General features: G+C 43.9%; 1 protein-coding gene and 1 long non-coding RNA gene across 13 annotated transcripts in view; one reads left to right on the forward strand and one right to left on the reverse strand.

Annotated features, from left to right (window-relative positions):
- Positions 1–4,608: 4,608 nt before the first annotated feature.
- The window catches only part of FAM193B (family with sequence similarity 193 member B), a 43,111-nt gene continuing 24,323 nt past the window's right edge, over positions 4,609–23,396 (forward strand). For 2 of the 12 annotated variants that reach the window (XM_072631144.1, XM_072631143.1), the window contains exons 1-3: positions 4,696–4,980; positions 21,066–21,290; positions 22,516–22,750. In XM_072631144.1, coding sequence (XP_072487245.1) covers positions 4,711–4,980; positions 21,066–21,290; positions 22,516–22,750 — 730 coding nt within the window. In that variant the 5' untranslated portion in view covers positions 4,696–4,710. Of the gene's footprint in view, positions 4,981–5,023; positions 9,406–13,779; positions 13,961–14,166; positions 14,417–18,210; positions 18,782–21,065; positions 21,291–21,447; positions 21,534–22,515; positions 22,751–23,396 lie in introns of those variants that run through there. The other 10 variants (XM_072631147.1, XR_011972005.1, XM_072631146.1 and 7 more) reach the window with 10 other exon arrangements.
- LOC140518765 (uncharacterized) overlaps positions 16,101–23,396 on the reverse strand; it is a 44,870-nt gene continuing 37,574 nt past the window's right edge. Inside the window, exon 4 of the long non-coding RNA XR_011972008.1 lies at positions 16,101–17,981. This is a non-coding gene — a long non-coding RNA (uncharacterized lncRNA). The remainder of the gene's footprint in view (positions 17,982–23,396) is intronic.

A 23,396-nucleotide genomic window follows, 5' to 3' on the forward strand; every position in this document is an offset into this window, starting at 1 on the left:
ACTCATTTTTTACCCTTTAATTTTCTTTCCCTTCTCATGTTTGTTATTTCAATTTTTTTCCTATTTAGCTGTTTTGGATTGAGCAAGGCCCTCAAGTGATAAGCTATAAGAATTTTTAAAAATGTTGCTTGCTCATTGAATCTGAATAAATTTATATTCAGAGATGACTGAAATCTCAAGGTCTACCAGTTGGGATTCTGGAATCCAGACCTGGGCTCTTTGAAAAGACTATTAATTTTGTGATTTTCTAAGGACTATGCCAAATGGACTTTTCCTGAGATCATGGAAAATTTCTTTAAACAAAACTTAGGTTTGGCATATTTTTAGGAATTCCCAAACAATTCAGCTGGAATTTAAAAAGCCATTAAGAACTGTGTCACATGGATTTTTTAGAGACTCTTTTATCCAATCCAATAAGTATTTATTAAATGCCTACTATTTGCCAGGCACTGACTGGAGATACAGTTAATAAAAAGAAAGACAATTCCTGCCTTCAAAGAGCTTACAGATTAATGGGGGGGGGGGGGGGGGGAGAAGAGATAAATCACAAAAGGAGGCAGGGAAAAAGGGGAAGAGAGAGACCTAAGGGATATCTGGCATGAGGGCATCTTGTTCTGTGGAACTGAAACCAGGAAGGACAGTAGATACAGAGTGGAGTGAGCCAAAAAGTCCAGTTTCGGCCCACTATAAAGAATGGCATTGGGAGGAGTTTAGTTCTCCACCCTCTAGCCCTCCAATTAGAAGGGAGAAAAGGCTGAGGGAGGTGATGTCAGTAGAAGCTTGAATTAGCAGCATAGTGATGAGATTAGAAGTGATGAGTTTAACCTGGGAGAGGCATCTCATTCTGTGGAGTTAAAACCTGGCCAAGTAGCAGATCCAAGTGGAATCTTCAGTGCAATGCGGCACTAAGGGAGCTAGTTGAAAGTACATTTCATGAGTATTACAAGGTACTTCAATGGCCATGTAGTTTAACCCATATATAAAAGGAATCCCTGTTGTCTCACACCTAAGAAGTCATTACCTGGACTCTGCTTAAAGACCTCTAAAGAGGAAAAACCCATCACCTTTGCAGGCAGCCCATTCCATTTTTGGACAGCTCTAATTGTTAGAATATTTTTCCTGATATCAAATGTAAATTGTTCTCTTTGCAACTCTGCCCATTACTCCTGGTTCTGCTCAATGGGGTCAAATCATACAAATTTCATGCTTCCAGTACATGTATAATATCCTTTCAATAATTTGAAGACAGCTATCACATCTCCTCCTTTAATCTTTTCTTCTCCAGGCTAAATATTCCAACTTTCTTCAAGTCCTCATATGATATGGACTTTTGTCCTCTTGTTTTCCTAAAGTGTAGTGCCCTAAACTGAGGTCTTTGATGAGGGCAGAGAACAGTGGGGTTAACATCTCTGCATTCCTAGAAGCTATACCTTTCTCAATGCAACCCAGGACTGCTTTACCTTTTTTGTTTGCAAAAGATCCCAAGAGAATGTTCTGGAACTGGGGAATATGTACAAACTGTACCAAATGTACTGAAGTTGGTTTTCTGGGCATAGCCAGTATTTAATTGGGGGAGAGAGCATAATGAGGCAAATAGGGTTATACCCCATCTTCTGGACTGGAGTACTTCCCATGAAGCTTTGGCACAGATGCTTTGATTCCATTGGGAGAGACATGTCTGGAGACATGTCCAGTGCTGTATCTAGAGTGAGATTGGTCCCTACAACTGGGAGCTGTAACAAAGAAGATTGGCCTTGAATCAGGACGTGTTGTCCTCTTAGCAGAATTTATTAAAAGGAGAGGACGAAGTCTTTGCCACTTTCTATTTTTCTCTTTTGTATGGTTAGGAATTGCAATACTCCTCCCTTGTATTTCCCAACATGGGAAGACAGGATTTCTCTTCCTCCACCTTCCCAGCAACAGCTCTAGTAGTTGCACATACACATACACACCTCCCTCCCCTCCCCAGTCCGTGAGGATATAAGTATTCTTATGTGAGCCTAAGACTGTTTGTTACGTCTCTAGCTGACTTTTCTGCTTTATGTTTCTTTCCCTGAATACTGGTGCTTGAATTAAAGACCCTGAGAGATGTTTCTAGTCTTATATGTTATATTACATATTCAAGATGTCGGGAGTTCTTCGGTCACTTGACTGGCAGTAGGAAGAGCTTTCAGTAGTCACACATTTCTTGGAGAAGACCACCAGCAGAAAGAGAACCCATGCCCTGGTTCAATAACCTTGAGTTACTATTCAAACAGTACAGAGTGATAAGAAAACCAAATCTATTAAGGAGTGTCCCAGGAGTCTTTACTCCCTTAGAGAATATAATAGTAGTGTTAGGCAATATATTTCTGTACCTTTTTATGAGTTTCTATGGGTCCTTTGAATGCTTCTTGTATTTCTATTTTTGTTTATAAAATCTCTTCTTTTTTAACGTATTATAAATTGTATGTATGTTTTAAGAATTTGTCTATGTGAAGTTATATGCATTTTGTATTTTAAGCATTTCTTTTGTAGTGGAGGAAATAAATACCTGTCCTATTTCTGATATCTAGTACTTTATACATTGAATACCTTTTCCAGCAGAGACTCTGATAATAACTTTCCGGAAGAACACAGACATGAGCTAAAGCTGAGATTTTTAAAAAGATATGTATTCTCTAGGGCTCTGGGGTGGTGCCATAATGACCCAAAGCATATGACAGAAAGAAAAAAAAAGCTTGAATCCCCTCTGTTTAGTGTCAGCTTCCCACCAGGTCAGAAACGGGTCCATTTTAGTCCTCAGCTAGAGCCCTTTTGTAGACCCTGGGTCACGGGAAACACACAAAACAAATATAAAACGAATATAAACGAATATCCTTGTCGGGAGCCGAGGGAGGAGGCACTGGCAACTGTCAACACCAGGAAAAGCCTCAGACAGAAGGTGATACTTGAAGTAAGCCTCGAAGAAATTCAGGGATTCTGAGAGGTAGACACAGGGAGGGAATGCATCACAAGCATGTGAGATGGCTAATGCAAAGGCATGGAATGGATTGACGAAGTGTTGAATTCAGGGAAAAGCTAGGCTAATGTTGAGAGTTCATGGAGGGGATCAATGTGTATAACAAGGGGGGGAGGCAGTGAAAAGCTTTAAATTTCAAACAGTGTTTCTATTACAGCCTGGAGGTAATAGGTTCCTGCTGGAGTTTGACAGAGGGTAGAAAGGTTGTGGTGGGGGCAGTATGGAGGGAGGATAGGGAGACTTGAACTTTAGGAAAATCTCTTTGTGGAAGATGGAAGAATTATGGAGGGCTATCACAATAACTCAGGCAAGGGAAGATGAAGGTCAGTACTTAAGTGGTGGCTGTGTAAACTGAGAAAAGGGGATGGATTTGAGATATATTGAGGAGGTAGCAAGGACAAGATTTGGCAGCTGATTGGACAGGTGGATCGAGTGAGAGTGAGGAGCTGAGAATGAAAACAAGATTGTAAATCTTAGCTACTGGAAAGATTTTGGCAGAAATAGAGAAGAGGGGGTGCAATAGGGACGGGTTAGAGGAAGATTATAAGCTTTGTTTTGAACACGGTGAATTTGTGATGCTTATGGGTCATGCAGTTTGAAATATGCAATAGGCTCTTGATTGTGGGAATCAAGCTCAGGAGGGAGGCTAGGGCTGTATGTAGAGATCTGGAAGTCATTTGCATAGAAATGATCATTAAATTAAAGTTAACTGATGAGGTCATTAAGGGAGAGAGTGTGGACTAGAGAAAAGAGAAGAAGGCCCAGAACAGAACCTTGGGGCTACACCCAGTCATGATGATCCAGCAAAGGAGGCTGAGGATAAATAATGGTCAGACAAGTAGACAGCAGTGTCTCCAAACCCAGGAAGTATAGAGCATCCAGGAGGAGTGGGGGGGTTAACTTGTGTGCAATAATAATATAAATATTTTTATTATTCTTTTTTTACGTGGCCTAAAAATTCTCCCTTAAATCCCTCTGTCTCTGGGGCCACATTTTGCCTAAAATGAGGGGAATGGAACTCAAGGATCTCTAAATTCCCTCTAAGCCCTACGGGTCTGTGATTCCTCCCCGGACTAACACATCCCCTGCCCCACAATTCATTCCTTTGCCCGCCCCCTCCCTTCCGAGGTGGCCCCTAAGCCCCGCTCTCCTCTGTCACAGCCCCCTAGCACCCACCTCTCCCCATGTGCACACCCATCTCCCTGCTCCCCCTCAAACTCATCTCTTGCCACAGCTCCCCCTCTTGCTCTTCTTCAGAACTCCCCCTCCTCCTCAGCACAAACCCTTATACCCCTCTTCTAAGCCCACCTCCCCCAATCTCCACTTCAGCCACCTCTTTCCGCCTCGTCCAGTCCCCCTCCTCAGGCAGGCCCGGCAAGCCCAGACAGGCGAGCTTCCCTCGCGGAGAGGGAACACAGGGGCCCAGGGCTGCCCGAATTGGGACCGCGAGGACCCTAATGCCCCGCCCCCTGCCCCGCCCCCAGCACGCCGATATCTTTGCCCTCACCCATCATGGCGTCCGCCGCAGCTTCAGCGCTGGCGGCGGCGCTGGGCCTCCGTGACCTTTCACCTGCTGGCAGCGGGCGGAGGGGGGGGGGAGCCGCGGGCGCCGCCATATTGGCTGTTGTCCTGTCTCCGGGAGCGGCTGCGGCGGCAGCGGGAGTGGCGGCGGCGGAGGCGGCGGGAGCGGTGGCCCAGGGGCAGGCAACATGACGCGGCGGCGGAACAAGCCCGGCGGCGGCGGCGGCGGGGGTGGCGGCGGCGGCGGCGGGGCCCGCAGGGAGCGGGCCGTGGGGCCGCCCCCGCCCCCGCCGCAGCCCGAGCCGCCCTGCCCCGCCGCAGGCGCGGGGCTCTCGGACGAGGCGGAGGCAGCGGGGCTGGGCGGCTGCGAGGAGCCCGTGCGTCCCGGGCCCGAGCCGGGAATGGAGCCCGAGCCGGAGCCCGAGCAGGAGCAGGAGGAGCAGGGCCCGGCCCCTGAGGTACGCTGTGGAGCGGCCGCCGCGGGCGGGCTGGCGGGAGTGCGAGCGGGCGGGTCCCTCCCCTGCGGCCCCGCATCCCCGCCTGCAGCGCCGGCCGGGCAGGACCGGGCAGGACCGGGCAGCGCTCCCCTGCAGGTGGCCCCGCGGCACGGCTGCAGGGGCCAGGCGGGCAGCGGCCCAGAGCCGGGGGTCCTCCCCTTGCCCCCTTCCCTGGCAGCTGCCCCACGGAGCAGGAGGATGACCTTCCCTCTGCCCAGGAGCTCCCTTCGCGCACACACCCCCTCCCCGGCCGCCGCTGCCACGGGAGGGCCGGGAGGGAGCGCGAGGCCCTCGGTGCATGGGTGCTCGCCCGGCTGCTCGCTCCTCCCTCCCTGGGAGATACCCAAGGGAGGTCCAGGGGAGGATAACCTCCCCGGGCTGGGGGTGCACTGTCCCACACCCAGGGCCTTGGAGGCCAGCTGGCTTTGCACACACTCTCCCTGCCATCTGATCCTTGGATGGGGGTAGAGGGAAAAGGGAAGGAGGGAGCGGGAAGCTGTACCTCCCCTCTGCCTGAGTCCTCGGTCCCACACCCAGGTTCAGAAGGCCAGCTGGCTCTGCACTCGTCCCCCTCCTTGGCAGCTGATCCTGGGGAAAGGGGGCAAAGGAGAATCGTTCCTCTGCTGTCGGTGCTTAAAACCTGTGTCCAGGCCAGGGTCTAGGGTTCACCCTAGTGTTGAGGTGAATCGGCAAATCTTGGTCAGGGGAATGGAGGAGAAGATGCCCCCAAGAGAGTGGGTGGAAGAGGATTCCACCCATCAAGCCCCATGTCTAGAAGCTGGAGTTGATGGGATGGGGGGGGGGGTGAGGGAGGGAAGGAATGGGAGTTACAGTTGTGCCTGTTGATCCAGTGTTGGACCTGCCCCTTGAGAGATGCTTTCAGGCAGAGGAGATGGAGTTCAGGGGCATAGCACTGGGTACCTTGTCAGTGCCTTTTCAGGTGTTTGGGAGGCTGCGCTACCTGTGCTACAGATTCTCCAGGAGGGACTTGAGAATCACAGGGACAGGAGACTTCCCCTCGGCTTGTTTTAACAAAGAATTCTGGAATTAACCTTGTGGAAGAGAGGTAGGCTGCAATCCAAAGGAGACTTGGAGGGCTGTGTGCGCTGGATGAGGTGGGACGGAAATACATTTTGTACTTACTGCAAGAACCAAACATCTGTCAGCAGGGGAGTATCTGATGGCTCTATGGAATCTTTTTTTCCTTTGAGGTTAGCGGACCTGGGAGCAGGCAGAGTATGTCACCTTTGTTACTATAGCTAAAGGAGCTATGCACAGAAAGAATGCTTGGGATTATATTTGGGGGCTATTGAGAAGCTAAAGATAGTTATGAGCTCTTCTCTGAAACCCATATATCATGTTGGCCTCTTTTAATTTTAAGATCATAAGCAGTTAAAACAATTTTTTCTTTGATTTTCTGCAGGTCCCCAAAATAGATTCATGGTGACAGGAAAGTATTTCTATAGAAATTAATTATGTATTTCAGGAGATTAAAGCCTTAGAATACCTGACTCTTGCCAGACATTGTTAGGGGGTAAGTGCTTTGTAGTCCTCTTGGGAAATAAAATAGAGTTCCCGCTTCTCACGAACAGGTGAGATATGGTAGTGGCCTTAGCTTTTGATTTATCACTTCTGGATTCCCAGCTCTCCTTGTTGATTGATTTCAGTCTTGTTCAGATTGCTTAACCTCTCTCTATCCCACAGTGTCCCACTGATCTTTCCACTTCTAAAAAATTAGCACACTGATATCACTGTTGTTCAGGGTAAGAGATTCACTGTGTATAAAGTCATTTGAGAGCCTATCTAAGGCTTAGTTGCCTTGCTTATAGACCAAACATTGCCACACAAATATTTTGATGTGGTGCTGAAACTTCTCTTCTTCATCTGTTTCTGCTGAGGCACACAAGCCTAGTTTGGGGAGGCTGTTCTCTGATTAAAGCACACAGACAGACAAGTACTGTCATTCACCTGCTTTTCTTACCTTCTCAGTGCTGGGAATTAAATGGGATAAACAGGCCTTTGCCTGAGTATATTAACCAGATACTTTGTAATAGTACTAAACACATAAAACTCCCTGTGGTAAAATTTTCTTTTTTTTAAAAAAGGGACAAGTAGTCTTTGTAACCAGCTATTTACACTGAGTCCTCTCTGGGAGTAAAGGCAGAGGGATTGGTGGAGGCTGTGCCAAGATCACCTCACTCCTAAGACCCTTGTTAACAAGTTCTTTTCAAATTACTGGGCCAGCAACTACTCTTAGCTTACTTTAAAGGTTGGCATGGGCCACTTTAGCTCCTTCAGCTTTGCACTCCGGGAATGCACTCAGTGAGACTTGTCAAGACGAGGATTGCAGGGCCATGAATCAGGAATTAGAAATGAGAAAAAGACTATTATTATTAGGTCATCCTGGTCTTTCCCCACCCCCTTTCTTCTTGGGCCTCTGATCCCCTTGAGTGTATCCTCCAGGGTTTTGCCCAGTCTAGTTTGAAATGACTCAAGAGACTAGGTTTTTCTTACTGTTCTAGATGAGACAATTCCCTAGACTCTTTTCTTCTACCATCCCTATTCTCCCAGTAGTCAGTATCCTGATAAGTTTAAAACCATCACAGTAATGTTTTTATTGTTTTATCGTTCTAAACTCCTTTGACATGTCCCCCTTAGATCTGAGAACTTTTTATCGAGTTCTGACTTCTTCCTCAATTTTTGGACCAGATGACCCAAAGAATCATAGAGCTTTAAGCTAGGAGAGACCTTAGAAATCATCTAACATAATAGCCTTATTTTGTAGATGAAGAAACTGAGATCCAAAGAGAAATGATTTGCCTTTTGCGGCATAACTACTGAATGACCAGAATTCAAACTCGGTTCTTCAGATTTGAAATTTTATGTTCTCTCCACTGTCTTATACTGATGTTTAAGGTTATTTTGTGGTTATTTACATATCCAATGTGTAATCATACTATAGAGCAGAGATGTGGCTTTCTAGGCCCTTGAGGGCAGCCTTTTGACTGAATCCAAGTTTTATAGAACAAATCCTTTTATTAAGGGCATTTGTTCTATGAAGTTTGAATTCAGTCAAAGGGCTGCACTTGAGGACCTAGGGGGCCACATGTGGCCTCAAGGCTGCAGATTGCCTACCCTTGCTGTAGGGGAACCCCTGGAGGTTTTATATGTGGAGGCTTATTTCTGTTTAGCTTCTATTTAGGATTTAATCTTTAGAACCTGAGGTCAGACATACAGATTCTGTTACCTTGCATTTTACTAGATTTCTAACAGTTTGTTCTAACATAAACACTTCCCTATCCCATGCTCTGTACTCTCAAGGAAAAGAACCTCAGAAAAAGCTGTACCACTTGCTTCTATGGGAAAGCATCTTTAAAACATTTTTCAAAAGATTAACCTCCTGAAATCAACCTCCCATGGGGGAGCTGTTACTTGTAAATAAATGGATGCATACTAGGCTCTAAGTGCCCCTCAACCCCACTTCAGTGAAGGATTTCTTGTGGGTAAGGAGCTGGTTATAGAAAGGCCAAGGAGCTGTCTTATCTGGGGAAAGAAGGGCTAGTCCAGTGCTTGTGTCTCATGTCACATTGAGGTGAAGTGGAAATGATAACATAGCTCCCATTTTAAAGGTATGTTCCATATACGATTTTGTGAGGTACTCAGCACAAGTGACCCCCATTTCAAAGATGCAGAAACTTTAGCTCAGAGCAGTGACATGACTTGCTAAGAAGTATGTCAAAGTCAGAATTTAAACCTAGGGTTCTTCTGAGTAGTTTAGCATGCATCCTACTAGAATTCTATCTGGATTTGGATTCAGAGTAAGTGGGTTTAAATCCTGTGTGATCTGAGGCAAGTTACTTACTTTGGCTTCAGTTTTCTTATTTGTCAAATAAAAGGGATTAGAACCAGATGATCCTTGAGGTCCTTTTCTGCTTTAAATACTATGAACCTTATTATTTTACCTTGAGTGCAGGTACTCTATCATCTTGTGAACTCTCTCAACAACTTCTGTTTCCCCCTCCCCCGGTTCTTATAGAGTAATTGGTTGTTACTTATCAGTTAATTCTTACATTTTTCCTGCTTCAAACCCTTAGCATTCAAGCTTTCTCTGTAATTTTTCTCTTCCTGGGCATCCTTGTCTTGATACGATCTTGGGAGGTCACAAGTGTGAATCTTTCGTACCCAAAATATTGTTCATTTCCTTGGAAAATAGGGAACGGAGATGCAGAATGAGTGTGTGACTTGTTATTCATCCTCGAAGAGGACCAATGACATCAGGAGGTTAATGCCTTGACATGCAAGTGTATTGGATCTAAATGAAGCAGGGCTTTTGGAGCTAAGATGCACGGCAGTGAACATATTTTGCATAGGTGACTTTGGCCAAAAGTAAGTACTGCACTGGCAGGGAGCTCTAAGTGATATTAACTCTTTTCTTCTAAGGCTGAAATGCTCCCCTGATTGCCTAGACATTATACTGCAAAAATATGATAGCAGTCCCTCTTTAGCTCAAATGATACCAACCCTCTAAAGTTTCTTCCATAGTCCAAAGTTACAGGTTTACCCAGTTCTACAAATGGGATGTTAGCTGCGGAGATGGGGAATCTTCTTTAAACAAGGTTGGGCAAGTCTGTGTTCCTTGCTAGGAAGCTGTGTAATATTGATCATTGGAAGCGGGTTTGATGGGTACTGGGATCAGGGGAACACAAGCTTAAGTTGTCAGCTAATGAATTGTCAATGTACTTGCTGCAGATTCTCCACATGTTGACTTGTACTGAATTGTCCTGTCCCCTAGAGCTGATTTGGCAGCTTCAACAGAAATGTTGATTTGGCTTGTGTAGGCAGTTATGGGAAAAGGCTTAAGGGTGTTGAAGTTGATTTTTTTTTTTAGGATGTAGATCACTAATAGTTATTTACAGTTTTCATTGAAAGAATTTAAATGCCCCAATACTTTCATTACTTTGGGGATCAGTATGTCCCAGGAGTTAGAGAGTACCATGTTACCCAGCAGTTTCATCTTGGTAATGAATATTTTTGCCTAGTCTTACCTGAAGCTACAGAAGTATACTTCATTTTTTGTTTTCATGTATGTTTGACTTCACAATCATGAGAAATTGAAAAGAAATTGAGTAGACCTTCTGTGGATAGCAGGGAAAAACTTCCTGGTGGCTTTTCAGCAACCATTATAACTATTTTAGCTTAGATTCTGCTCCCTGCATATACCTCAGGAGATGAAAAGTTGCGGCTGGGGGAGGGATGGACACCAGGATGTCTGCCCATCCTGTGTATGAAAATACCCAGTCCAGATGTATTGAACTCTTTCTGGGTATAGAGATAGCTTGTTCTATATATGTAACTAGGTGGGGCAGTGGATAGAGCACCAGATCTGGAGTCAGGAAGACCTGAGTTCAAATCCAGCTTTAGACAATTAACTGGCAAGTCAAACACTTAACTTCTGTGTGCTTCAGTTTCCTCATCTGTAAAATGAGCATAATCGTGGCACCCACCTTCCAGGGTTGTTATGAGAATCAAATGAGAATATTTGTAAAACACCTCTCAAACTTTAAAGGATAAATGCTATCTATCATCATCACTTTTCAAGGTCTTCCATGGACAGTCAGTGGTCCTGATTATTGCCCTAGTCTGAATTTAGGAACCATTATCTAATGGGAACACATTTCTTTTCCTTGAAAGCTGGACAGTTCTACTGACTCCTAAACGTTTGGTCTGCCTTCTGGATCCAAAACACATTTCCTGAGACCTATTATTGGTGTACTCCCCTCCTTGATACTGTGAATGACTCTCAAATCATTCCCATTGATTACTACATTAGAATAAGTGCTTCACCATTTTTGCCTAGAGATAAGCCATATATAGCCTAAGGGCTAGAGATCAACCATATATATAGTCCAAGGGCCAGAGAGATGGTTGATGCTTCATTTTTCTGTTTCTTTCTAAGAGGGTATTTATTGACTGATGTAGTTAATTGTGCTTAGCCAGGAGACCTTGAAGAATTCCAGAATCTGGTCTGGGTGAGGAAAAAAAGCACATTTTGACAGAGTTGAAGATGGAGGCCCTCTGATCTGGGAGCTGGGGATCATTTATTATAGCCCTATCCATTTGTCTGTTTTGAAGACATGAGTTTACTCATATGAGGTATGATGGCAAGAAGATGGTGGTGAATATGGAATGATTAGAAAAGAATGTTTTAGGTTGCTGATTGAGTCATGCTGGTTGCTTTTGAAAGAAAACCTTGCTGTCACTGTCCATTACCTTTTCTGGTGATAATATTCTGAGGAAATTTGGGGATACCCGAGAGCCAAGAAATTTGCAGAGACCATTTTCGAATAGAATTTTGACCCTATTGTGGATTTGTTGCATAGATAGGTGTGCATCTTGGGTATATCCTCAATAAGCAAATGTAAAATCTTGAGTCTAATGAGTCTCTTGAAGAAAGTACTGCAATCTTACATTCTGGGAGTAAGAGCTAAATCTCAGGATAGCTCTTAGCAACTTCCTGGGGATCCTTGTTGTAGGTCAAGAAACTTCTCTAGGAGGGCTGAGATTTAGAGCTTTGATTAATGCTACCAGAAGGAATTTTTAAATTTGCTTTGAGCTTTCCCTTCCCCCTTGCTGATGTATTCCCTTAAATCTACCTTATTCCTATCACCAAATGATTAAGATTTCCAGGGACTACCTAAAAAAGGTAAGGAAATCAAACGACTAGTGATTGTTCAGAGATCAGTGGTGAGGATCGGTTAGCCCAGTTCCTGTTACCTCATGGTCACAAATGCTAACCACCAGGAGCTTTTGGGAGATTATGGTTATTACTTAGACCTTTGCAAGATCCTGTGACAAGAACAAATTTTTAAAAATTGTGAATTTATTGTGGAGTTTCCTTTTTTTGAGCTCTTATTTTACCATAAACCAATCTTTGGTGAATGAACCATAGAACAAAGTAGCTACATTGTCACCGACCTCCTTTGGTTCTGTAATATTTTTAGGAGGGACCAGAATGTCCTAGCTTAATGTTCCTTTCTTCTGTATTAGAGAAGTGGTGAGGTGTAGTAGAGAAGGGAAAGAATATAAGAAGAACAAGAGCTGTGGTCCTCAATATTGCAGCACCTCTGACGTGGCTTTTATGTGGCTGCTTATCCACCCTGGAATATGGAGTACAGACAGGGTGTGTCCTGGGGATGTGTTCTTAACATCCTTAAGGGCAGGGACGGTTTTTGCTTTTTCTTTGTATCTCCGGTGCTTAGTGCAGTGCCTGGCACATGCGTAATAAATCCTTGTTGATTGATCGGTCTGTACAAAACTGGATTGTCTTTGGAGGTCTAGAAAATGCTTAGTAGGTTAGGTTCAGGTTTTCCTCTGAGGTTCCTGGTTCAGAAAGGGTTCTATTAGAAAACTGAAACAAGATGATTTTGGGACTCCTTGAGTAGACCTGAATGATAAAATGCAAACCCCCAGAATCTATCCTTTTTTTTTTTTTTTTTTGTACCCAAGAGTCCAAATCAGTTCATTCTTCATGCTTGCTCAGATCTGGACACAAGCCCAGAAAAACACTGGACTGACCAGTTCAGGGATTGGCGTCCAGGTTAGGGGGAGGAGAGTGGGGAGGTGAGTTGGAGGGTCATTTAATCACTGTGCTGGGCTTTTAGGTATGAGAAGTCCTATCTACATTTGGTGGAGTAAGAACTGACAAGAAATATGGTAGGTTCCCTAAGCACCCTGTGAGGAGGCTGGCTGTACCATGGCTTTCTGCCATAGTCACTAGGTGTCTGCTGCCTATATTGTACCACTGAGAAAGTTTCTAGAATGCAGACATTAATTCTCTTCATAGGTAAACCAGTGAGAACATGTTATACCTGTGTTCTCTGTGAGTGTGAGGCTTATGGTTGTAAGTGAACAGGTTTCTAGAGAACTAGACTTGAAGCAGGAAGGGAAACTGGTCCAGTCAGATAACCTTATACTCTTACTGCCTCACCTGTCCCTACTCCCACCCAAGATGTGATAGCTTTGAAAGCTGTGAAATCTTCCTGTGTTTGCCATTGAGTTTTCAAAAAAGTAGTCTGTAACGGAAAGAAAATTGATCCTTGACTTGACTGGTGATATAGTAGTGCTTGAAATGAGAGTTTCTCTACAGACACTGGGAGATGTTTTTAAAACTCTTTAAAGATTAGGCTGGGGATTCAGAACCCACTAAAAAGGCAGGGGAACTGGCAGGACTGCCTCTTTTCCCTCATTGAGGCTACGGTCAAAAATAATATTGAGTGAAGAAGAATGGACTTATTATCTGGTAGATTTTTCATTGTGGTCACTTCTGTTTTGGTATGCCAGAACATTTGCCTTATGCTTCTGAAAACTTTTCTGAATGACTTTTGGTAGGTGACCACATGTATATTGAATGGGAATTGGTAACCCCAACCCGAGTCATATTCTAGTTTACAGTAAGAAAGACATTTTGAGCACTGATTGGTGAGAATATGAAAACTTACTTTTTAAATAGGTGGAGCACCGGACATGGCCATAATGTTTAAAGCATTGTATGGACACTTCTCTGTTAAAGTCTTCTCTCCGTCATCATGGCTTGGCAGTGGTCTTGGGTTATGCCAGTAGAGTTCAAGCTTTTGTGGGTCCGCTCAGTTTGGAAAGCCTTTGAATATATTTCCAGTTAGAAATCATCTCTTGTCCACCCTAGTGAAATTTTGACAGGCTTATTGTAAGAAGGTTGGTCACCAGGTAATTTTTTTTTTTCAGCCACAGCTTCTCATAAAGACAGTCTATTCAGGCATAGAATGTTTGTGATCTGCATCAGGGGATGGAGCACCCACACTGGTGAAATTATGGATCTTTTGAAGTATTTGAAGTAAGGGCCCTACAAAAAGTTGAAAATGCAGGCAAGATGGAACAGAATGAGATGGAACAGGCTGACTCTTAGGTGAGAACTTGGGAGAAATCTTTGAAGTACCTGATTGGTATTCACTAGAACCTAGACTAGTAGGTAGGATTGGGGAACAATTGGGAGCTAAACTGTTCCCTGGACATTAAATAATTGCAAAAAGTCAGAAACTGGGAGGTGGGGAGGTGGGAAGGAGAGAAGGGAGATTTTTGATTGAAAAAATATTTAATTTTTTTTTTAAAAAGTGAGGAACTGTGGGGCCAATAACCCGGACACAATGTGATTTTTCCCTGAGAGCAACTAAAACTGGGAAAGTAGAGAAGATCCTAAGATGCATACCAAAGCAGCCGTCAACACTGGAGGAAATTCTGAAAATAAAAACCAAATGAAGAAAAGGCGCAGTTGTCTAAGTAGATTGATGTGGCTATACAAGGAGCTCACTGGCCGACTTAGGTCTTTTAGAAAGACATATACAGAAGGTGGAAGCAAGAGCAGGTAACTGAGAATTCATACAGAAGTCCTTTTAGAATGTTAAGAATGTGAAAATTCAGAAAGAAATGAAAGTCATTGAATGCTAAGGATAAAAAAGTGGGTGGGAACCCATGGTGGAGGCAAAAGGAAGATAAGGGAAGGACTAGGGAATGCTACTCAGGGTAGATGAAATAAATCATGATAGCGGGTGATCGAGAAAGGTAAGACTGTTCAAATCCTTATTTTGTTTTTCTTCTACTAAGAAGAATGAACTTTAGATATTATAGGGGGAAAAAGTCAACAGGAATTTGAAACTCAAGTTAGGAATATGGTGAGAGAGCACCTAGATGTCTTTATTGCCACCAGGCACAAATGAACTATATTTCAAGATACTTGAAAGGACTTGAATATATTCTTGTGTTTGAGCTGAGAGTTATCACAGGATTTGAGGCAAGCAAAAGTTCTGATTTTCAAGGAGGCTGCTGAGTTTATTATTGATTTTTGCCCATATGTGTATATTTTATAAATCATAATGCCCATTCAGCATAATTTAAAAAAAATTTGTATTGCTATATTTTGTGCTTTGATTTCTGAATACATACATTCCTACCATCAATTCAGATCTCATAAGAAAAAAGGTCCCCCATTGTCTGCTGAGGGCAGGGAACTCCTGGACAATAGGCAGCACCACTGAGAGGCTGCATGGAAACACATGGTGCTCCTGAGCTGCAAGTGGAGGGAAAGGTCAGAGGCCAGAGATGAAGTTGAAGCACACAGAGAGAAAGGTGTTTTCAGTCCCACTGCAGTCGAGGCACTCTCAAGAAGTTGAACAGGAATGCAAAAAAAGAAAAAAGATACATTAGTAGTTCAGCAAAATTAATATCAGCTAAGTATGACTATATGCATACTGTTCCACACCCATAGTTTTGAGTCCCTTCAAAGAAAGGGGAGACAAATGTATTTCCTCATCTACAATGCTGATGAAATTCTTGGGAAATTTAGGCACTTCTGGGTGCTAAGGTGTTTTTGTTCATCATTAGAGGTGATGTGAAAACAAAAGATTTCAATAAAACTAGCCTCAGTTCCTTTTTTGATAACAGTTATTAGTAGATCAGGGAATGTCATAAATATCATTATATACTAGTATTTCAGCACATTTGACAGTCAAATCCAGTATCTTTTCCAATTTTTGGTTTCCAGAGGATGTGACTTTGAATCCCAGTTCTTATTACCATTGTGATCTTGGGAAGTCCATTTAATCTTCTAGAGACTCATTTTTCTCATCTATAAAATGAGGGCATTAAAGTAGGTGATCTCCAAAGTTCCCTAAGTGCTTATATATTAATCAGGGTTTTAAAGTATCCTAGATGGGGAGAGATATATTCTAGTGGATAATATAGTTAGGTTGATATGGAACCATTTGAAATTATAGTAAGTTAACCTCATTTACCCAAAGAGTGGTAATCCAAAACCACCTAAAGAGAATTCTTTAGTGGAATACTCTAGGAATTTGTCCTTAGTCCTAATCACTTCACTGTATTGATGAATTAGCCAAAGGCATAGATAATACCCAATTTGTGGGTGACACGAAGTTAAAAATAGCTAATGCATTATGTAACCTATGCTATATCTTTGAATTAGGATCCAAAGATAGCTTGGTTTAGAATGATGGGCCAAATATAGGGATACTGTACTTGAAATCCTGCACTTGGAAGCCAAAAATCAATTGCACCAAGTACAGTGGTAGGCATGTGGATAGAAACTGTTTCTGAGTGAAAAAGGCCTGGAGGTGATAGTGGACTGCAAGCTCAACATGAATAAACAGGGTTACCTGACAGCCAAAAATCTAATGGAGTCCTATGCTGCATCAATAGAGGTTTTGTGTTCAGAATGAGGGACCCTGTACTCCTGCCATATTCTGCCCTGGTCCCATCACATCTGGAATTAGGTTTTCAATTCTCAGTACCACATTTTAGGAAGAACGTTGAGTAAGCTGGAGCATTTCTAAAAGATGTCATCCAGGATTATTGTGAGGGAACCTAAAGCCACATCACACTATGATTAGCTGAAGGAACTGAGAATGTTTGGTCTGGAGAAGTGAATACTTGGCAGGAGGAGGGAGGACATAATAGCTGTCTTCATGTGAAGGGCTTTCACGTAGGACAGGGATTAGACTTGTTTTATTTGGCCTTAGAAAGCAGAATTAGGAGCAGCAGGTGGTAATCACAGAAAGGCAAGTTTCAGCTCAATGTAAGGAAAAGTTTTCAATATTCAGAGCAGTCCAAGAGTGGAATGGGCTGCCTCCATAGATAGTGAACCTCCCCTTACTGGAAGTGTTTAAGTGGAGGCTGGATGACCTTTTATAAAGGATGCAGTAATTGAGGTTCCTGGGCAGATAGGGATTGGGCCTGTTCCAGTTCTGGGATACTATCAGTGACTGATGAAAAGACTGCCTAAGCAGTGTTGCATGGTGACCATAATTGATTGGCTAGTATACGAAGGAAAGTTCAGAGTAACCCAGGCAGAGTTAAAAGTGCATAATATTCCGTTTCTATTTCTAAGAATGGAATCCTAAAAAAAGGGCGCTCTGAGGAAAAGGGGCCCAAGGGGTAGTTTGGCAGCCCTAGGAAGCCTCCAGATGGCTTCTGTAGAGCAGCAGTGCTAATCAACTGGGCAGAGTTCTGCACTCCTTCATCCTCCCCTCAGAACTAGGGACACTTGGGTAGATAAGCTGATTTCAGGATATGTCCTCTTCTGGGGAGGTGGGTGCACTTTCTTCCCTGATAAGGTGTTAATCTTCCTTTAATGTTCCATGGCATCCTTGCCCACTAACTAGATAGCTGGAGGGACCAGGTAGGGGTAGGAGTGGAGGTAGCATTCTGTTCCCACACTCCCTGCAAGGGAGTGTGCAAACCCTCCTAGGTAGGAGAAGCCATTGTGTCTGAGGGAAAGAGTCCATCCAGGCTTCTCATCCTACTGCAGTCACACAGAATAGAGGGAACAAGATGGTTCATTTCAATGTGACAGGCACAGCTGTTATAGAATCTCTTGAGGAAGACCAGATACCCACCCACCCCACCCCCATCCCAACTGCCTCGTTGGTATTTGATCACAGGCATGTGCCTTCAGTTTCTTGCTTGCTAAACCTAGCCTGCCTTTCGAAATGAGGTTTCAGTTCTAAAGTCAGGCCATTGTGAAAAGAATCAAACCAGCAACTTAGAAACCTTTACTATACAGAACTTCATTTCCCCATCCATTGCCTTAGCAACGTTCCAAATCCTCTTATTTGTTCCAAAGTTAAAGAAGAGTGAGTCTTGCCCTCCGAGAGGTAATAGTCTAAAGCAGATGGTATTTATACATTTGTCACATAAAATAGAGATTGTAATATTTATATGCATACATTTTGACACACCTCTGTATAGACACAAAAGGGAGAGATTTATATTAGATGTAATGATAGCCACATGGCAGTGCTCACCAGTTTAAGGAGCCAGCTGATATTCTCAGTGTCTACTTTCCTGGTTTCGACCTCTATAATTTTGAATGGAACTGCCCATCTTCTCTCCCTTATCCTTCATTCTTTCCTCATCTGTAAAATGAGAGAGTTGGACTAGATAATCTCTGAGGTCCCACCCATTTAGTCCTATGATCTTCCTCCTAGAGCATTTTGGAAAAATATCTGACCAAAAAGCCCATTCCCTGAAAAATCTCCTGTTCAACTTCTTGAGAGTGCCTCGACTGCAGTGGGACTGAAAACACCTTTCTCTCTGTGTGCTTCAACTTCATCTCTGGCCTCTGACCTTTCCCTCCACTTGCAGCTCAGGGGCACCATGTGTTTCCATGCAGCCTCTCAGTGGTGCTGCCTATTGTCCAGGAGTTCCCTGCCCTCAGCAGACAATGGGGGACCTTTCTCTGGTCTAGCACTGTGCTCTCCATGGCTGTCACACTCAGTGATTGCTGGAGCTGCCACCTGCCTTCTGTACTTAATGCCACTCAGGGAATGAACGAACCTTCAGGACCCAGGTTTATTGTGTGAGAGGAATGAAAGAACAGTGAAGGGAGCTGAGATTTGCTTCCCATGACACACATCTGGTGAGAGAGAATCCTGGCAGGAGGGCTTTCTGCTGGGGACAGCAGAGGCGCCTGTGTTATGGGCTTTGGAGCTCAGTGGAGGGAATATGGGGGATGGGGAGGTAGGGTTGGTGGGAAGGATGTAGCAAATCAGAGGGTGCCTGAAGCAGGGCCTGGGTTAAAGAGAGGGAGAAATTCTCTCCTGGATTGAGGCAGCGCAGTTTCCTAGCCTTTGTGTTTCTGCTATTCTCTCCTAAATAGCTGGGACCTTCAAGTCAAATTCCCATGGGATGACATTCTGTGTGTCCTGAATCCAAGGTGAGCGTTATAGGGAATGTGATGTAGGCATTGTCTTGGGCTCTTCCTCTTGGGCACCTAGTTATTGAGGAATATCAGAACCACTCACTTCCAGTATGATAATAAAAGTGGCACATCTCAATGTTTGGCAGGGTTGAGGAGAAAATGGTAACTCTATACATATATTGGAATTGCAGATTGTTAGAATTCTTTTTGGACTGCAGTCTGGCAACACAATCACCAAAATAATCATATCCTTTGATCCCGTAATCCTGTTATTGGAGATGTACCCTCTAAGTGTTATAAAGCATAAAAAAAAGATTCAGTCAGACACATAGAACAATATTATTTGTAGCTGCAGAGAACTGGAACAACCTGAGTGTCCAACAGTGAATGGCTAAGTAAACGATAGTAGATGAATGTAAAGGAAGACTACAATTCCATTTAAAATGAGTATAAGAAACATTGTAAAGAAAAACTGGAATGAAGTGGTATAAACTAAAGTGAAGTTCAATCAGAAGGAACTATACACGTTTAGAGAGGTAGCATAGTACACAGTAGAAAGGATGTCCCACTAGCCTTGGAGTCCATAGACCTGGCTTTGAGTCCTGGTTTTTCTTCTTACTAGCTAGCAAGTCTCTTAACTTTTAGGCAATTTTTTTTTTAAGTGATTAAAATAGGAATAATAATACTTAAAGTACCGACTTTACAGAGTTGTCATGAGGAAAGTGCTTTGGAAGGCCTAAAGCACTGTATAAATGTATGCTGCTTTTATAAAAGAAAAAATAGATGCAGAGATGAATAGAATGAGATACAGAAGAGTAGCTAATATGTTGTCAGGGAATACTGTATGTAGAAATTCATTTATTAAAGTGTAAATACTTATAAAAATTTGCTTAATCAGTTTTGTTTTTGAAGTTATGTGTATAATTATTTTAAAAAGGAAGCTTCCAATTGCTGTCCTCAAGATAAACTGGATTTCCAGTGGACTAGTGGTGAGGGCAGATGGTTAATAATTATTGTGTGGGAGGTGGCAGGACTGAGGTCATCTCCATGCCTGTACCTGCCACCTCATATCTGTGAGGTCCAAATGACTGGGTGTCTTTGGTAGAACAAAAGGAAGACCCACTTCATTTGAAGTCCCTTGTCCTGGGTTCAGGCCTCAGCTCTGCTGCTAATTTAACCTTGGGCAAGTGATTTCACCTGTCTGGGCCCTTGTTTTTCTTAACATTCAGTTGAGTATGTTAGGCTCGATAATCTCTAATGACTCTTCCAGCACTAAATTCTATGCTTCTGTGAAATTCCCAGTTCTCATTGGACTCGGCTCTTGTAAATGCCCTTTGGAGTTTCCATTGGACACACCATTTTCTATTGCTGAGTTCTGGACATGTTATTTTGCAGTAATTACTAAACAACTGCTTCGCTTCCCAAAAGGAATGCTATGCAGAGACTCTATCAGCAGCGATTATGGAAGTGTTGAACATCACTTTATCACTTGAACTCCTAAGTGTCTCATTTCTGAGCATCCAGTACAGCATGAGATATTTTGTTATACTTTTGGAACAACTTAGAGGTGTCTTTTTCCTCTCAATAAGCTACCCAGGGAATAAATTGTAGGGCCATGTGCCGGTATAACTATACATTGCAAATTAAAACAAAACAAAAAGATAACTTAATGCAAAGATTCTGTATCTGGGCCCAGTTTGAGGAGTTCATGTGCTGGGAGTATTGCACTTCCTTTACTAGGTTTCTTCTGGAGAAGTTGATACATTTATCACTGCAGTGATTGTATTCCTTGTAGGTGTCTAGTATGCTGAAGCAAGACAGTTTTAGGAAGGGGCCCTCAGTGCTGGGCTGAATAGAACATGGAGATATTGTCTCTTCAGTTGGGTTTATAGTTAAAATACTGGGTTTCCATCACGTCCCCTCTTCCCTCCTACCCCTTCCAGTTTGGATTGGTTAGATCCATACAGCTGGATCTGATCATTGAATGCCAGGTAGACTGTGCTAGGATGATCCAAGTAGGATTATATTGGTCCCTCCCAGATCTATGTTCTCCCCCAAAGAATTGGATTGACTTTCTATTCTATTTTTTTTTTTTTTATTACATGCTGATTACTATATAGACTGCTTAGACAACTGGATTAATAATGAGCGTTAGTTAGACATGGTCATTTCTCTTTATGGTTTAATTTCCCAACTTCTCAGCAATCCTGCCCTGACTGCTTGGTTCCCAGTAGATGTCTTCCCTTTCCCTCCCCACAACCTCACACCCTGAGGAACCTTGTTTGTGTCTGTCATGCAGGTTCTCCCAACTTCTGACGAGTCAGTGCAGACTTGCTGCTTGTTGTGCCATCGGGAGCGCAAGGACTGGGGAAGCCCTTCCCACAATGGGGAGAGGCTCCCACCTGACTTTGTGCCAACGATTGTGCAGAACCTGCTGGGAGAGATGCCTCTATGGATCTGCCAGAGCTGCCGAAAGAGTGTGGAGGATGAGGAAAGGAAGGCCCTTCAAGAACAGTCCCTGGCGGTAGGTACACTGTGTCCCACAACTACAGAGAAGGTGCCCATAAACCAGAATTTGTCCCAGTCTCAAGATGTGTGGGGGAAGATGTTGGAGATGCCTCAGAAAAGATCCTGTAGTTTCTGTTCTGAGGGGATATATGTCTCCTTATATATCCCCTCAGGTGACTTCTGTTGGATGACTCCACTGACCCATGCACCGAGAGGCTGGAGTCACTGTTTTGAGGTGGCAGCAAAGCTCTGGAATCAGGTTTTGGAAAGAGGAGAGAGGACTAGGTGGCCTGTCACTCCCTTGGGACAGTCTGTGAGAGCAGCCTGAAGGGCACAGCGGCATGGACGGGATGGTAGCAACCCTGGCCCAGTAGCTGCTGCTTCACAGAATAGTAGAGCTGGAAGGGACCTTACAGGTCATCTAGACCAGCCTCCTCATTTTACAGAGGAGGATACTGAGTCTTATAGAGGTGAAGTGACTTGTCCAGGGTCACACAAGTAGTAAGTGGCAAAGTTGGGACTCAAAGCTAAGTCTTCTGAGACTTTTGACTCTCCAGTCCAGTGCTCTTTTCACTGTGCCATACTTCTTCCCTGTTTTTTCTGCTCAGTTCTGTAGCATCTTGAAAGGCAACCAGTACTTATGGAGGGCCTGAGGACGAGTTTTGAAGGCTTGGAATTAGCCACATCAAGAAGTTTCAAAGAACTAATCCCATAAAAATACATAAAACAAAATAAAGCATGTGCCATTGGGGGCCTCTTTGTTATAAAACTTGGTGATCTGGCTCCTGCCCTACCAGTACTTAAACCTGGTTTACCTCTCCCTTCCTTCCCTCCAAATTTTCTGCCATTACCAGGCATTGTTTAGTTTTGGAGTGAATGCCTGATCTGCCTCTCAGTCCTTTTGGCTAGCTCATCAATCCTGACTGTTCCCTCAAGGGCACTTGTCTTTTTTAGGGGTGGGCTGTTGTCTAAGTGATCTCTGTTTCCTTTTCACCAAGATTCCTGACACCCCTTTGAGTCCTGGCTCAGCTTTCTGTCTACCTCTCAGGCTCAGCTTTATTTCTGCAGCAGGGCAGTGGGATGTTGATTTTCTTTGTTTCTTAGGATCATGGTAGATGTTGCTTGGGCCATGGCAGAGGGTTCCTGCAGGAGGGCCTCCTTTCCTGAGAGACTGAAGGCAGAGGGAGCTGTTTCAGGAAGTAAGGTGCTCTGTGTTGATCATTTTTTTCCCCTTCCTCCAGGTCTCATTATCACACACGTCCTGCAAGTCACAGTCTTGTGGGGGTGGCTCCCACTCCTCTTCCTCTTCTTCTTCCTCGTCATCATCGTCCTCCTCCTCCTCATGCCATGGGAACTCAGGGGACTGGGATCCCAGCTCGTTCCTGTCTGCACACAAACTCTCAGGCCTCTGGAACTCCCAGCAGGCTGGCGGTACCATGCAGGGCCCCTCGATTGGGGGCCCTCCTGCTGCACCTGGTGAGTCTCAAGCTCACCAGAGCCCTCTCCCTCCAGTTGGACAGCCAGGTCCTTTTGCCCTTTCCTAAAGGAATAATTGATAGACAAGCTATGAAGTTTCTAGGTCCTGGCTAGCTATAGCGAAAGGGGGACTCACCTACCTTATATCAAATATACCTTATATCAAATAACTGTAACAGCTGCACATTACATGGGCTAATGGGATTATTAAAAGTAATGTCCACATGGGAGAAGGATCGATGCAGGAGATATATCCACCAGGAAGCCAAGAGGGAGATCCCTGGAGATCTAACACCAGTATCGCTGCACACTGCCTTGATGATCTAGACAGAGGACATCCCTTCCTTGACTTCGTTTTCCCCATCTATAAAATGGGAATAGCAGCATTTTCTTCCCTCCCAAAAGAGACTAATAGATCAGATGGCCATCTTGGGGTTGGTCTTATTGTTCAGGGATTTGGAGATTGGAAAATTCTTTTTAGATTCTTAGACAATACTATGAGGCCTAGAAAAAGCTCACCTTGGATCTGAACTGAGAAACTCTGCTCAGCAGAACTGTTGTGCTGAGAGTCCTTGGAAGCCAGACTTTACTTTACTCATATTTATTTTTGTGCAGAAGCTCAGTGAGTATTCGGGGCTTTTTTACC

The sequence above is a fragment of the Notamacropus eugenii genome, chromosome 1, assembly GCF_028372415.1.
Source record: "Notamacropus eugenii isolate mMacEug1 chromosome 1, mMacEug1.pri_v2, whole genome shotgun sequence".
NCBI lineage: Eukaryota > Metazoa > Chordata > Mammalia > Diprotodontia > Macropodidae > Notamacropus > Notamacropus eugenii.